General features: G+C 34.4%; 1 protein-coding gene across 2 annotated transcripts; it reads left to right on the forward strand.

The window, feature by feature from the left end:
• Positions 1-588: 588 nt before the first annotated feature.
• Positions 589-13,678, forward strand: LOC121371695 (cyclin-K-like). Of its 2 annotated transcripts, XM_041497777.1 has the most exons (10): positions 589-776; positions 3,796-3,940; positions 5,051-5,132; positions 5,478-5,609; positions 6,415-6,520; positions 7,369-7,426; positions 7,912-8,093; positions 9,260-9,414; positions 10,944-10,994; positions 12,170-13,678. In XM_041497777.1, exons 2-10 carry the CDS (start codon positions 3,804-3,806, stop codon positions 12,989-12,991), a joined length of 1,725 nt encoding a protein of 574 aa, XP_041353711.1. In that variant the 5' UTR covers positions 589-776; positions 3,796-3,803; the 3' UTR covers positions 12,992-13,678. The 2 variants fall into 2 exon arrangements, with proteins under 2 accessions (XP_041353711.1, XP_041353712.1); XM_041497778.1 differs by lacking the exon at positions 10,944-10,994.
• Positions 13,679-14,762: the final 1,084 nt, after the last annotated feature.

Raw genomic sequence — 14,762 nt, forward strand, 5'->3', positions numbered from 1 at the left:
ACAAATTTGTGGTTAATTTAAGGGATATACTATCAGAAAAAACTAAAAATTATTGCCACTTTGTATAAACATTAGCAATTGGCTAATTTGGCAATTAGTAAGGTAGTTAATGTTTTAATGGCTGTTATTGTTTATTTCTTAAACAAATAAGATGCAAATAAGCAAGTTTGAAAAGAAGACCTAATAAATAAATAATATTTTGTTGGTCCATTATATTGTTTTGTTGTTTTTGACTAATTATCTGGAGTCATTTCACACAAAATCGAAGTTGGCATTTAGTAGTAAATACCATATACGGCTCTTGTCAGGTAAAAGGGAAATAACAGTTGACAGGTATTATGGGTATCAATAACGATATGCTGCACAATAACGTGTTCTGGTTTTCAAACTGTCAAAATAAAGTTTTAAAACAAAACCCACTGCTTTTATGCAATGAAATGACTAGGGTACGAAATGACTGGGATACGAAATGACTTTTCACAATGGTACGAAATGACTAGGGTACGAAATGACTTTTTGCAATGGTACGAAATGACCAAGGTACGAAATGACCAGGGTACGAAATGACCAGTGAATATGCACGTAAAACCCTATGACCTGACCTGGTACGAAATGGATGGTACGATATGACTTGGGTACGAAGTGACTATGATTCATTATTATAGACTGGTTTTGTGTTTCATGATACTACACCAGTGTATTGTTACAGCCTGAAGAGAATCTTTTACAATTTAAACTAAATTGTACCACTTTATCTAATTTTCAGTGATACATAGGTAAGTGTACTTGTTTATCTGAGTTCAGCAAATATTTTCTTTAAGTGTATGTTTGGTTTTTAATTCGCCTTTGTAGACACTGGCCACCTGTTTTGTATAAATTACGTATAAGTTTCCTAAATCCGAGGATCACCTATTTTCGTCAATGCCATATAAATTTATTAGTTTTAAAATTATCAATAGTAGTAGTACAGTACTTCGCTGGGAAGGACTTTCCTTTGGCACTGTCACTAATCCTAACCCTAACTATTTATGATAAGTATTTATGAAATGTTCTTTACATGTGACAGTGCCAAAGGAGAGCGGTCACCCGAAATATGCCAAAAACCCGGTTTTTGGCATATTTACAATCAAAAAACCTCACAAAAAACATAATTCTGCCAAAATCGTATCCAATAAGGTTTTTTCATATACTTTATTGACATTTTATCAATATTATATGATTTACAATTTACATGAAGCACAAATATTGTTGTCAGACCTAAACATATGCATACGTCCGTTTCCGCCTTGTTTGTAAAATGCGAAACAGGACTGATTTTAGGGTCCGACTATTTACCCCCAAGATACCCCAAAAATACAACCAAGACACGTATTGGATGAGCAGCTTTCGGGATTGTACTATATGAAATAATGAACAGGTGTGTTTCGAACAGTAGCTATTGCTTTAGTGACGTTTTTTCTTTGGGAAAAGTTTTTTTTGAGTGTAAATATACCAAAAACCCGCTTTACAATATTTACAATAAAAAAATTCATTTCCCAATCAAAAAACCTCACAAAAGTGGGACAGAATAGATTTTAGAGTTTATGAAGCTCCAATCACAATTAACAGGTGTGTTTCAAACAATAGGTATTGCTTTAGTGATGTTTTTTCTTTGGGAAAAAGTTTTTAGTTTTTGAGTAAATATACCAAAAACCCACTTTACAATATTTACAATAAAAGATTTCTGAACATTCCAGCATGCATGCTAATACTAACACTAACCTTAGTTTAGCCAGACGTTTGTCATTAACGCTATTCTTGGGAGCCTTGACAAATACCGATTAACATAGACTTGGTTCATATTTTCCATATTAAAAAATACTTGTGACGAATCCTCTATATATAATTTTTTAATAATTTAAAAAATAAATATATAAAGAAATTTGATAAATCTGGGGTGTAGCCAGAGAGGAAAAGTCGCTGAGGCAAATCCAGACCTGTAAAATAAATAGTGTCATGTGAAAAATAAAATAAATCTGGGGAAATTCCAGATAAGACGAGCGCCCCATGCTGGCTATGCCATTGTGTGTGTGTATATATAAATACACAAACACGACGCGAACGTCCGCTGTTTGGCTGAAGTCGGACCTGAACTCATTGTAAACATGACTGTGTTGCTTTCATTCGCACTTAGTAGTGATCTGTTGTTAATGTTAGTTGTGAATTGTGCTTTTTTAGGAGAAACAAATAAAAAGAGATAATTTTGTTTGGGATTGGACTGATTATGCAGTGGATGTGGTCAGTTAACAATTACATCTTGGGTGATCAATTGAATGTACACTGACTTTGTGAAAACGAAACTTCATTATCATGGCACACCTGTTCTCAAGAAAATGTTTCTGAAAATTGTGTAAAAGTCTATAAAAAAGGTCCTTATTAAATAATAAAGAAGTTAAGACTACATTCAGTGACAGAACAATGCGAACATCTGTTGTGTGGCTGAAGTCGGACCTGAACTCATTGTAAATATGACTCTGTACGTGAAAAATAAAATAGGAAAAATGTGATTTGACAGTCAGGTTTCTAGAAACAAAGTCTTGAGTATCTTTATACCCAGATGTCCGATTTGTTTTTGCCAATTTGGAGATGAGGGAAATATTGAATTTGCCAGCTGACATTTTTATTAGCCCATGGCGAATTGGTGATCAGCTATCGTGAGTCTTTAATATATAATAGAAGAATCATGAATAAATAACATAATTTTCTCCTTTAAAGGGACATTCCTGAGTTTGCTGCAATTTTTAAGATGTTATCGACTAACCGAGACTTTTTAACGATTGTAATTACATATCAAGTATATTTTTCTGCATAAAATATTAGTGGCTGTATATTAAACGTGTTTCTGACCATTCTAATATTTGTACTACGGTAGGTTAAATTTCATTTTATTTCCTAAAAACTATTTTTTCGTACGTACGAAATTATTTGAAGACACAATCCAGTTTGGGCTTCTTACAAATATTAAGACGACCAGAAACACTGAATATACAGACACTGATATTCTAAACAAGAAAATATATTTAATATATAAGTTTAATCGTAGAAATATTTTATTAGTCGGAAACATCTTACAATGCAGCAAACTCAGGAATGTCCCTTTAATTTGTCACAACTTGTATTAGTTAAATTGTTAATTACATTTTGTATTCTGAAACAGAAATGAAATGGAATGTACAAAAACATGAAATGAAAAATAGCTTTTTTTTAAACAGAAAACCACTGGTTCTCCAAAGAAATCTCTGTTCCGAGCAAACTTGCTCTGAATGAAATTGCAGTCAAAATAATGAATAATGAATTACATTTCCCCACCCTAATTGTGTACAACAGGCCCTATTCTAGAGGGCAAAATGGGGTTTTTCTTGCCGAAAGTCTGCTCACCTTGCCGAGTTATTAGCTAAAATAAAGTCGCCATAATATTCTGGAGCTAATGCAATTTTAAAAACAAAATCACACAATGTTTATAATTTAATACGTTTTGTGGAGAATGTTTAGTACTGTTCTCGACTTTCTTGACATTGTTAACCTGAGCAACTGTTCTCTACTTATTTCGATGTCTGCAAGCATGGCCTTCGTTACCAAGAGGTAGTGCGAATTCTGGAAAGCTGTAGGTTTTAATGCAAATCGTAATAATTTTTAAATATAACATTGTAATAAATATAGGTAAGTCCTGTTCCAGTTTTCAGAACAAGGACATCTTTCAGCAATTAATCAACAGAAACAAGTCTTAGTAATAATTTTGTGTTTTCTTTGTTTCAGATGCAACAATGCCTTGTTGGTACTTTGATAAGAGAGAAATCCGTAATTCGCCTTCTTTGCACAATCACATTGAGGGTCCTGTGGAGTCACGGTACAGACGAGAAGGGGCTCGCTTTATCATGGATGCCGGCACCAAGATGGGATTGTATCCTTATCACACAGTTGAACATTCAAAGTTGTGGTTTTCTTAACATGAAAAAGATATACACACATTTAAATACTCATAAGTTTAGATTATTAGTTTCATGTATGTACATTTAATACATGGTTATTAGTCTTTTTCCTAGAAATTTGGCATGACATGGTTGACCAAACACTATGGGGATATTTGTCGTCATTTTCAGGGCACTTTTTTCATTATTTAAATAAATAAATTGAAATAAAAATAAATTTATGGAATATGTTTGATTTAATAAATTGTCACGTGTTTCAGTCTGGTTTTGCTTGTTGTTGTTTTGTTTTTTTGTTTTTTTTTCTTCTCCAGTTTAATTTTTATGTGTTCCTAACTTTTGCAGGAGCATGTTATCGCCAGTATAAAAATAAATTGTACCGTATGAAGTCATCAGGGGCTGGATGTAGCCCAGTGTTAAAGCGTTCGCTTGATGAGTGGTCGGGGTGGGATCGATCTCCGTCGGTGGGTCCATTGGGCTATTTCTCGCTCCAGTTAGTGTATCACGACAGGTATATCAAAGGCCGTGATGTGTTATCTTGTCTGTGGGATGATGCATATAAAAGATCCCTTGCTGCTAATCGAAAAGAGTAGCCCATGAAGTGGTGACAAGTTTCCTCTCAATATCTGTGTGGTCCTTAACCATATGTCCGACACCATATAACCGTAAATAAAAAATGTGTTGAGTGCGTCGTTAAATAAAACATTTCCTTTCCTGTCCTTTATGAAGGCACCATGTATCATTAATATTGTAGTACGCTATCAATGACTTGTTGCTTTGTTCTCAAACAATTATTGGTTGTATTTAATCGGAGATTTCTCAGGCACGTATTGTTACCTTTATTTACATAGAGTTTGACAAAAGTACATTTTTGTCCTCAAGTGGGATTGGTTGGGGCCCCAGCCCTAACTTCAAATATTGTTTCTATGGGCGTGTAAATTGTTGCTGTGTGATGCTGAGAAAAACACTAGTTATACCATGTGTGTTGATGTAATACATTGATTACTAACAATGTGTCTCTGTCATAGTATACTTTCTGGTCTGTATGATATCCAAATAAAAACATTTCTTAACTTGATGTTCAGGCGTTTTGATACTAATGCAACTGGAGTGGTATACTTCCACAGATTCTACATGTTCCATTCATTCAAGGCATTCCCTCGATATGTAAGTGCATACTATTTAATAGTTATAGGTGAACGCATGCATTTAAACTGCACAAAAGTAGATGCTGTTATCAATTCCATTATCTTATTTATCAGCATAGCTTACTTTTGATGGTTGCCAAGAGCTATCGGTCAAATGTGTAACTATATTATTAAAATTGTATTTTAAGTATAAAATTTTAATGTCACTATCCTATTTTCTGATATTTTAATATATTTGGTGTACACTTAAAATACAAACAAATAAAACTTTGCTATAAATGTCTAGTCTCTATGGTAATGTGCTTAATAGACAAACTATCTTTTAACATACATTTATTTTATTGTTGTTTATACCTTTATTCAGGTAACTGCTGCCTGTTGTCTTTTTCTTGCTGGCAAAGTTGAAGAGACTCCGAAAAAATGTAAAGATATCATCAAGATTTCACAGAGTCTGTTAACCCCACAACAGTTTGCTGCATTCGGAAGTGATCCCAAGGTTTGTTCTGTCATTGATGTTTTATAATGATCCATTATGCAGCATTATAGTTACTTTTGTTGATCTTATTGGGTGTGGAGTTAGCCCTTTTCCCAGTCATTTTCATTAGGGTACAGATTAAACAATCTTTTAAAATATATTTCTTAAGTGTTTGTAATTGTTATTTTTCCAGTATTATTTTTTCCAAGTTCTCCTTTCTAATGTATCACTGTGCACACAAATGTGAAGTTCTTTTCGTGAAAATGTTTTGATTTGTTTAATTGTTCAATTTTGATGGCTCTGTATTAGGGTCTCCACGAGTACTCGAGTACTCGGGCACGGGTCGAGTCTAGCAAGACTCGAGTCCGTTCACAGGACTCGAGTACCCGTACGTACCCGTACAAGGTGGAATCAACTATAATACACTGGACAATGTAGTACAATAATTTCAGGATTAGATAATCAACGATATAAGTGACACAATAAGATTATGCGCTAGTTTCTTTTTTTAAACTGGCGGTCCATCCATCATAACACTAAATATATCAACCGGTTTCTAAATGCAATACAATGACATGATTTGGCATCCATGTTTAGCCCTGGAATTAAAATGCATAATTCTATTTAACTTTATTCTCTAGTCTCATCATCATCTAGTGTAAGTGTTGGGTACTCGAGTCCAGGTCGAGTTTCACCCTCGAGTACTCGAGTCCAATAGTTTGGACTCGTGGAGGCCCTACTCTATATTTGCTTTATAAATTACCAGTATGGACTTTGTAGAGAAATACTGAATATTTAAATCTATAATTTTGGTTGAATATTTCAGGAGGAAGTTATGACACTAGAGAGAGTGTTACTACAAACCATAAAGTTTGACCTACAGGTGGAGCACCCATATGGTATTCTTCTCAAATATGCCAAATTTCTTAAAGGTGAGCTATGATCGATGTTACAGTAAATAATCATTTATTTTGAACTGAGTGTATTTTTGCATCTTTATACACCCATCTTCGACAGGTCCATCTGTAAACGTTTCATTTCCAGAGCAGATCTGTCTTATCAATTCATATAGGATCATCAAACCTTGTATGCAAGTATAACTTGGAATGGCAGTGTATCACATACCATAACCAGGTCACCATGACCTACTTTTCATACATTACTGCACATTAAAATAAAGTCCTTGTCTGGGCCATATCTTCCTTATCAGTTCATGAATATATGATCATCAAACCTTGTACCGGTATGCAAGTACAACTTGGGATGGTGGTATGTTACGTCACATTCTTTTGACAGGTGTACTCTTGTTCAATTATACTCTTAAAAAAAGTAGGGGAATTTAAAATGCAAATGTTGTTACCAATGATTGGAACAGAGACCAGCTTTCAAAAATGACTGCCTAGGAAAGAACGTTCATGGTTGCACAACCTAACACCCAAACACAGCCAAAAATATGCACGTGCAATATGCAGTAGCCCTGTATATACGTTGGTACGGAGTCATTCGTGATTTTGCCACTTCACAGAATGGTCAATAAATCAAATCTCAATTCCTTCATTATTATCAGGCATCTATTCCTAGACAGTGATACCTCTTGATACTTCTTTAATTGGCAGTTATTTCCTACATTCCTCTACTTTTTTTCAAGAATATAATATTTGATTTGGTAGGCATTTGCTTTTAATTGTACTACTCAAGTAATTCAACTTTATCACTCTTGTTACACTAGTTTCCTTTAGTGGTTCAAAATAACTATGTACAGTCTGTTGTTTAACTACAGGTGACAAGGAACAGATACAAAAGATGGTTCAAATGGCATGGACTTTTGTTAATGACAGGTTGGTGACCTTTTTTTAAAATGTACATTCCAGTACTATGCTCACTGTCTTATTCTGTGGTGTTTTGCATTGCAACCACTTACAAGTGTTTCACCAAATTATCTATTATTCAATTTAAAATTGTAAAACTCCAGTTATTTCGTAACAAAATAGCAATTATTACATGAACTTATTCCACCTTAGCTTAGTAACTGGTTTAACGTGTCCATATACCACTAGGGTTTCGAACACGGTTTTATTCCACCAAATTAAAATAAAATTTTCTAATTGTTTTGAAATTCACAATGGATGAATTTGTAGAGTGCTAGAGGTAGCCCTGCATACAGTCCGTGTTCTGTGTTTCTGAACTTGTTAAGATCAATGTTGCTATTTTCATTTCAGTAATTTAATTAATGTTATAATTGTGAGAGACTGATTTTTAAACATATTGTAGTCTTTATGTGTTTTGACGTTTACTTAAATTGTAACTTGAATATACATTGCAGTATGTGTACTACCCTGTGTCTTCAGTGGGAACCAGAGATCATTTCAGTGTCACTGATGTACCTGGCATCTCGGCTCTCAAAGTTCGACATTCAGGACTGGGACGGCAAACCAAATATCCCCGGCTGTCGGAAGAAGTGGTGGGAGTGTTTCATAGAGGACATGTCCATGGAGCTGATGGAAGGTATTGTATGAGTGATTAATAAATCAGTGTGCTTTAGTGATATTGTTAAACAAAACAAACTTTATAAACTTTTTGTATGAGTGAAATGCTGGCCTCTTCCTCACTTCACTGTAGTATTTCATAGTTTAACACCATACCATTCAGACCGTATGTGATTTTGTGTATATCTACACATTACAATAGAATTATTCATGATCTTTTTGAGCTCCTATAAAAAAAAAAAATCGTCAATAATTTTGGTTTGGTTTCACGTAAGAAGAAAAGTAAAAATGTTTTGGAAATAACACAAAATGTCAATTTTAGTGTGCATTTGAAAAAATAATCGATTTTGAAATAAATTAAACTGTAATAGTAGTAAGAAAATGATACTTACAGCGTTATGGATGCCATTTTGGTTTATGGACTGGTGTAGTCTTGATACAAGATAACTCTATTTGATTAATTTCACTACAGAGTACAAGAAGAATATAATTGGAGTTATCTTAATAAAGCAAGACTATACCAGTCCATAAACCAAAGAGGCGGCCATAACTCTGTGTCATTTTTTTACTATGGTAGGCCTGTGTATTACAGTTTTATTTATTTCTAAACCAATTTTTTTTTTAATTACACACAAAAAAATTAATTTTTTGTTATTTCCAAAACACTTTTACTTTTTTTCTTACATCAAACCAAACCAAATTTATTTTTAAATACAAGCAGTTCTTATGTAATTACAAACATAGGAGTGTGTGCAGAGGGTGGGTTTTGTCAGTTTAACCCTCCCCTTGATCAAGCAAATGTTTCTATTTTTTTCAATGCTTTTTCCGGGGAACCATTTCTTAACCCCCTCATAATTTTTTCTAGCCACAGTTTAGCCCCCACCTTCTTATAAAATTTATGCACAAGCATATTTAGTTAAAATACACATAAATCCACTTCTAACGTCCTTTTCTTGACCTGTTTTATGTAATGGCGTCCCAGCTGGTGTAATGACATAATTTTTTGAGGTTTATCAAAGGATAAACTTTAGTTTTTCTTTGACTATGTCCAATCAAAATAGAGTAAATTGTATAAATGCAGAAAGTGTGTAAGTATAATAAATTAACACCTTTAGCATGAATTGTAATAAGTTAACAGTTTTAATTTGTTTTGTAATGAGTTAATTTTTCTGTCTCTTACTGCAGATATCTGCCACCAGGTTCTGGATCTGTATTCTAACAAAGGGAAGACCATAGAGGATTCCCCTCCTCCTAGTCCGCCCCCTAAGGAAGACAGTGTCACAAGAACTCCAGGATCACGGTCAGGGTCAGCAACACCTGTGAAGAAACCAGTTAAAAAGGTAAAGATCTCAACTGAATGGAATATTGTTGTTTTAATCGCTATCAAATTTGCTATACTTTTTTGCTTTACATCTTTGTTTCATTATGGGGCAGGGCATAGCCCAGTGGTAAAGCGCTCGCCTGATGTATGATCAGTCTAGGATCAATTCCCATCAGTGGGCCCACTGGGTTATTTCTCATTCCAGCTGTGATATGTGCTATCCTGTCTGTGAAATGATACATATAAAAGATCCCTTGCTACTAAGGCCAAACAAAAAAATAGGTGTGTTTCTGATTGCATCCCCCAAAAAATTAGGGTAGGTAGGTAGGGTTTTTTTTTTTTGGGGGGGGGGGGGGGGGGGGGTTAATATTGAATACTATCATAATAATAATTATTATTATTATTATTATTATTATTATTATTTATCATCATCATTATTGTTATTGTTGTTGTCATTGTTGTAGCAGTAGTAGTAGTATTGGTATGCACTGTTTGTGTATTTCCTTAAATTAATGGGACATTTGTATTAATTTCGTTGTTCTTAATTTAAATACTTTATGCAAACATTTGAGATGCATTAATAATAAGACCTGTTGATTTAAGTGAAGACGAGAATTAAGCTGAATTGATACGATTATATTTAATCGAAATAACCTGTACCAAGGCTATGTTCGTACATTCAGTTACTTCCGTGACCAACTAAGCTGTTCGGTGGTAGCTAATCAGGGGAAGGAACTCTATTACAAAAGCTTTTCCATAATTTCTCGATGTTTTTCGGAAGGGAATTACATGTGCAAAATGTATCATATAATAGTACGTAAACAATATGCAAGGAAGGAAATACTCTTGTTTGGTAATGTTGTCCTCTTTTATTTTTACTTCTTTTTTTTTTTTTTTTTTTTTTTTTTTCATGTTTTTTTTTTTTTTTTTTTCAGTTTAAGAGAAAAAAAATTAGGGTCGGGGGGGGTAAAACTAGGGACGGTCGGTCGACCGGAAACACACCTATTTTTTTGTTTGGCCTCATGGAAAAATGTAGCAGGTTTCTTCTCTAAGACTATATGCCAAAATTTCCAAATGTTTGACATCCAATATCCAGTGATTAATAAACAAATGTGATCTAGTGGTGTCAGTAAACATAACAAACTTTAACTGTTGTCTCGTTATTTTGAGGCATCCTTTCTCTATTCTTGATAATTGTTTGATTCGGTGCATAATAGGTGTTACTGCAGTAACTGTTTCCCACTTAGAAAATATTAGCTACGAAATGTGACTGTTAGATGTGATGATAAAAACAGAAATGATGAATGTAAACATTAGATTGAATCAGAAATAAATCACAATAGAAGAAATTCTAGCTAAAAAAAATAAACATGTATCCCAAAAAACTTTTATTTTTTTGAGTGCCAGTAGGATGTATCCATGCTGAAATATATAATGGTTTAGCGATATATGATTTTGTAATTGGGGTATTCTATATTTAATGTATCTTTAAATAGACTTCATATTAAGTAGAGGATATAAATATTTATTTTTATGATAACGTTAAAGGAAATTGCACAAGACAAGGAGGTGGAGGCCCCTACGAGTAAAAAGGCTGTGGCAAGTATTCTGCATTGTGGCCTGCATGTAGATCTTTTGCTTCTCAAATACAACTAATAATGATGTTTTCTCTTACTCTTTAGTTACAGTTAGTTTAGCATGTTCATCATATTCTGTTTGTATTAGTAATCAGATGTTTTTCTGTTTCCCTTCCATTACAGGCCTGTGGCTATTACTTTTTCAATGGCAGCAACTTTTGAGTTTAGCTCAACATTAAAGTTTTTTATGTTTAGCTACATTTCTCAAAAACTATAATTCCTAGATCGATGAAACTTGGATGTTCATCACAAAGCATGTGAAATTTTATTCTTTTAAAATTAATTAATTTAATTAAAATGTTACTGACTTTTTTTTTTAATTTGAATTATTGAGATGGACATTTATGGATAGCTATCACTGAATAAGTTTATGGTAGGCGAGACATTTAAAACTCTGTAGAATCATGTTTTATAAGTTTAATAAAGGCAGCAAGTTTTTAAAATGTCATTAGTCATGGAAAACCTTTTTCCTGCGAGATGTATTCCAGCAACATGGTCAAATTTAAGTGCTGTTCAGATAATTTTAGATCATACATAATGGACATAACTTCATATATTTGATACCCATAAACCAACCTACAAAACTATTTTATTGACAACAAATAATAATTTACCACAGGTATCTGTATATACTGTTAGAATTATTTGCTTTTTCATCTTTTGTAGCAATTAATGGCATCATTTGCATATTTTTATTGACAATTTTCTTTGTAGCTTTGTTCTAGTTTAGTTATCTTTACTTAGATCCTTTCCACTGTATTTATTAGATCTTTGAGATACATTGTTATAGTACTTCTAATTTTTAACCAGGTGAGATAAAACTAACATCATTGTGGTTTAGTGTTAAATTTTATTGTTATATTGTTAAAGCATTTCTTTTCTTTCATTTTTTTTTAAAAATTTAGATTATAAATTTTAAGAACTTGTATTTTTACTTACACAAATAACTAAACATAGGAAGCATTTTTTGTAATCAACTGGAATTGAAAATGTGATTGTTCAAAAATTAACAGACATGTTTTGTTTTTCTTAAATTAAGATTATCATAAGATAGCACATTATTAGTTATTGGTTATTAGTTACTGGTAAATATATAGTTTAGTAAGTAGGTGTTAATTACTATTTGTTTCATTACAGATGACCAAAATGGACAACCAGCGCGGCCACCATACAAAGGATGTTAAGAAACCTGTAAAGGTGGATTCCAAACAGCATAAGATCGAGCCAATCAGGACCCTGAAACGGCGAGCAGAACCTGTTCCTGAGAAAGATTCCGAGGTTCCACAGCCGCCGCCAGCGAGTGCACCAAACATTCCACCAGCCGCCGGGCCACCATCAGCTCAAACACCCGTGTCAGAGCCAGGCACCGGAGACCAGTACACCATGTTTAACCCATACGTGTCAACAGGGATGTACACGTCATCGTTCATGTCTCAGGAAGGCTCCCAGAACATCCAGACACTACTGACAGGTGGTCCTCCACCCCCTGCTGCTGCCAACCAGTATCCCCAATATCCTCAGCCTCCTCCAGCAGGCAACCCAGCCTATCCTCCTGCAGGATATCAGCAAGGAGGGTATGGTCAGCCTCCTCCATCCTCCTATCCTCAGCCCAACTATCCACCTGTCAGCTCCGTCGCGTACAACGGATCCTACCAGGTGCCTCCCAGTTATTCAAGTCCTATGCCTGCTTACCCTAATGCTCCTCCACAAGGCCAGCCTCCTGGCTACCAGCCTCAGTCTTATCCCCCCTATCAGCAGTACCCTCCTCCCCCTATGGTTCAGGGCCAGTTTGCCCCAGGCCAGGCCCCACCAGGTCCTATGGGGGATCCAAGACAACCCATGCCGGCAGGTCAGAACTATAATGCTGGACCAAGAGTGCCATGGACCCAGACAGCATCTCAAACATCTTCCACTGGTCTGGCTCAAGTTCGTATAACAGGCACATCAGGCAGGAGATAGGGTTATTCATTGTAAAAAAAACAGATCTTTCGAGCCAGATGGATTTTGCTGCTGTTCACCAGGTAGCAATAAAAGTTTAATTTGGTGAATGTATTTCATAATCAGTTTGCAAGAAAACTTGTCAAGTATGGCATGTTTATTATGTTTTTAATTTGCAGCATTCTGTGTGGCTTAACAAACTTGAATGTGACAGGATACAAAATAAAGTTAATACTTTTTATTGCAAAACACTGCCATTGTGTCAGAGTGTGTGATAGAAACAAAACTTAATGTAAACTGGTATAATTCCTAAAGATTGAAAAACAGCTGTTGACATGGTTTGTGAGGGTTAAAAATTCATCTGTATTGTGTATGTGACTTTTGTTTGTAAACTATAAATAGTTGTGAAGATTCAATGATCTTCAAAACGGTGGTCACTTGCATTATTCAGATTTGGGACATACTCATTCAGCAGATTCTAGCACAATTGTTTCACAAGAAAATGGCAGGGAAAGGTTTTTCAGTCCGTTTACCAGGGCTGCACACATCTTTCGATCCGGGACCGTCATTTCATCCATTCATGCCTCGGATTCCTCCTAAACTGAAAGTTGTCCATACCCTTACTAACATTACCATAAACTGTACAAACAGTACTGTATGGATGTTCATTACTTCATTGAAATTAATGTAATAAATGCTGGAAATGAACGTGCTAATTGTTTAATCAGTGCTTGTTGCTTATATGGTGTATAGCAAACCACAGATGTGTCTGTACTCGGTGGGAGATATATTGCATACTGAGCGATGGGTAAAATATATTAGAGAGCTTGAATTTCCCACTAATGATCCAAAAGAAATGTATGCCCTACAGAGAAGACCTACATATTACACCTACATTTACTACAAAACATGGCATTCGGAATATACATAAGTTTACTTTTACGTTTTAAATACACATTTTTTTATATGTTTGATATCATTATTATATAGACTGTGATAAAATGTCTTTTTAAATACATCATTTGGTTATTAACAGCCTAAAATGTAAGGTTATCACATCTTCTGTTAGCAGTAATAACATAATGGATTAGCGATATATGATTTTGTAATTGGGGTATTCTATATTTAATGTATCTTTAAATAGACTTCATATTAAGTAGAGGAAATAAATGTTTATACACATATAATGCACATACAAGTTTATTTGCAAAGCAATGCAAACATCTGTGTCAGTATGTGTATGTTAGAGAGTCACAGACATAATCATCTGCATATACTTATCCACTTCTATTATCTCGCCTTCATGTAAAATACTCTAATGACATCGGAAAAAACCTTATACCCCGCGTGGATGGAGTCAAATCTTATATACCCCACCTGTAACATTGAACTATTGTTATTGTATTAATGCACCATGCAAAAATTTGTCTGTTGCCAATGTAAATAAAACATGGCTGAATTTGAATGGCGTCAGACTTCCAATGACGTCATTTCACATCTTACAATTACTCAGTACATTATGATACTCTCTACATAACATATCTGCTGCTTGGCACACATCATCTCCCATTCAGTACATATTGTAGAAGCATCATGAAGGGTTTATGGATTTTTATGCCCTCTGTATGCTCTTCTAGTCCGATCCGAAGACGATGGGTGCAAGAACATACAGAGGGTATAAAAATCCATAAGCCCCTCGTGATGTTCTACAACGAATTTATCTTGCTGACATGTTTAATTATAAGATTTTCTTCAAACACATCCAGGTGCATTAATAATGTTCAAAGAAAAA

The sequence above is a fragment of the Gigantopelta aegis genome, chromosome 4 (genome assembly GCF_016097555.1).
Source record: "Gigantopelta aegis isolate Gae_Host chromosome 4, Gae_host_genome, whole genome shotgun sequence".
NCBI classification, from domain to species: Eukaryota; Metazoa; Mollusca; class Gastropoda; order Neomphalida; family Peltospiridae; genus Gigantopelta; species Gigantopelta aegis.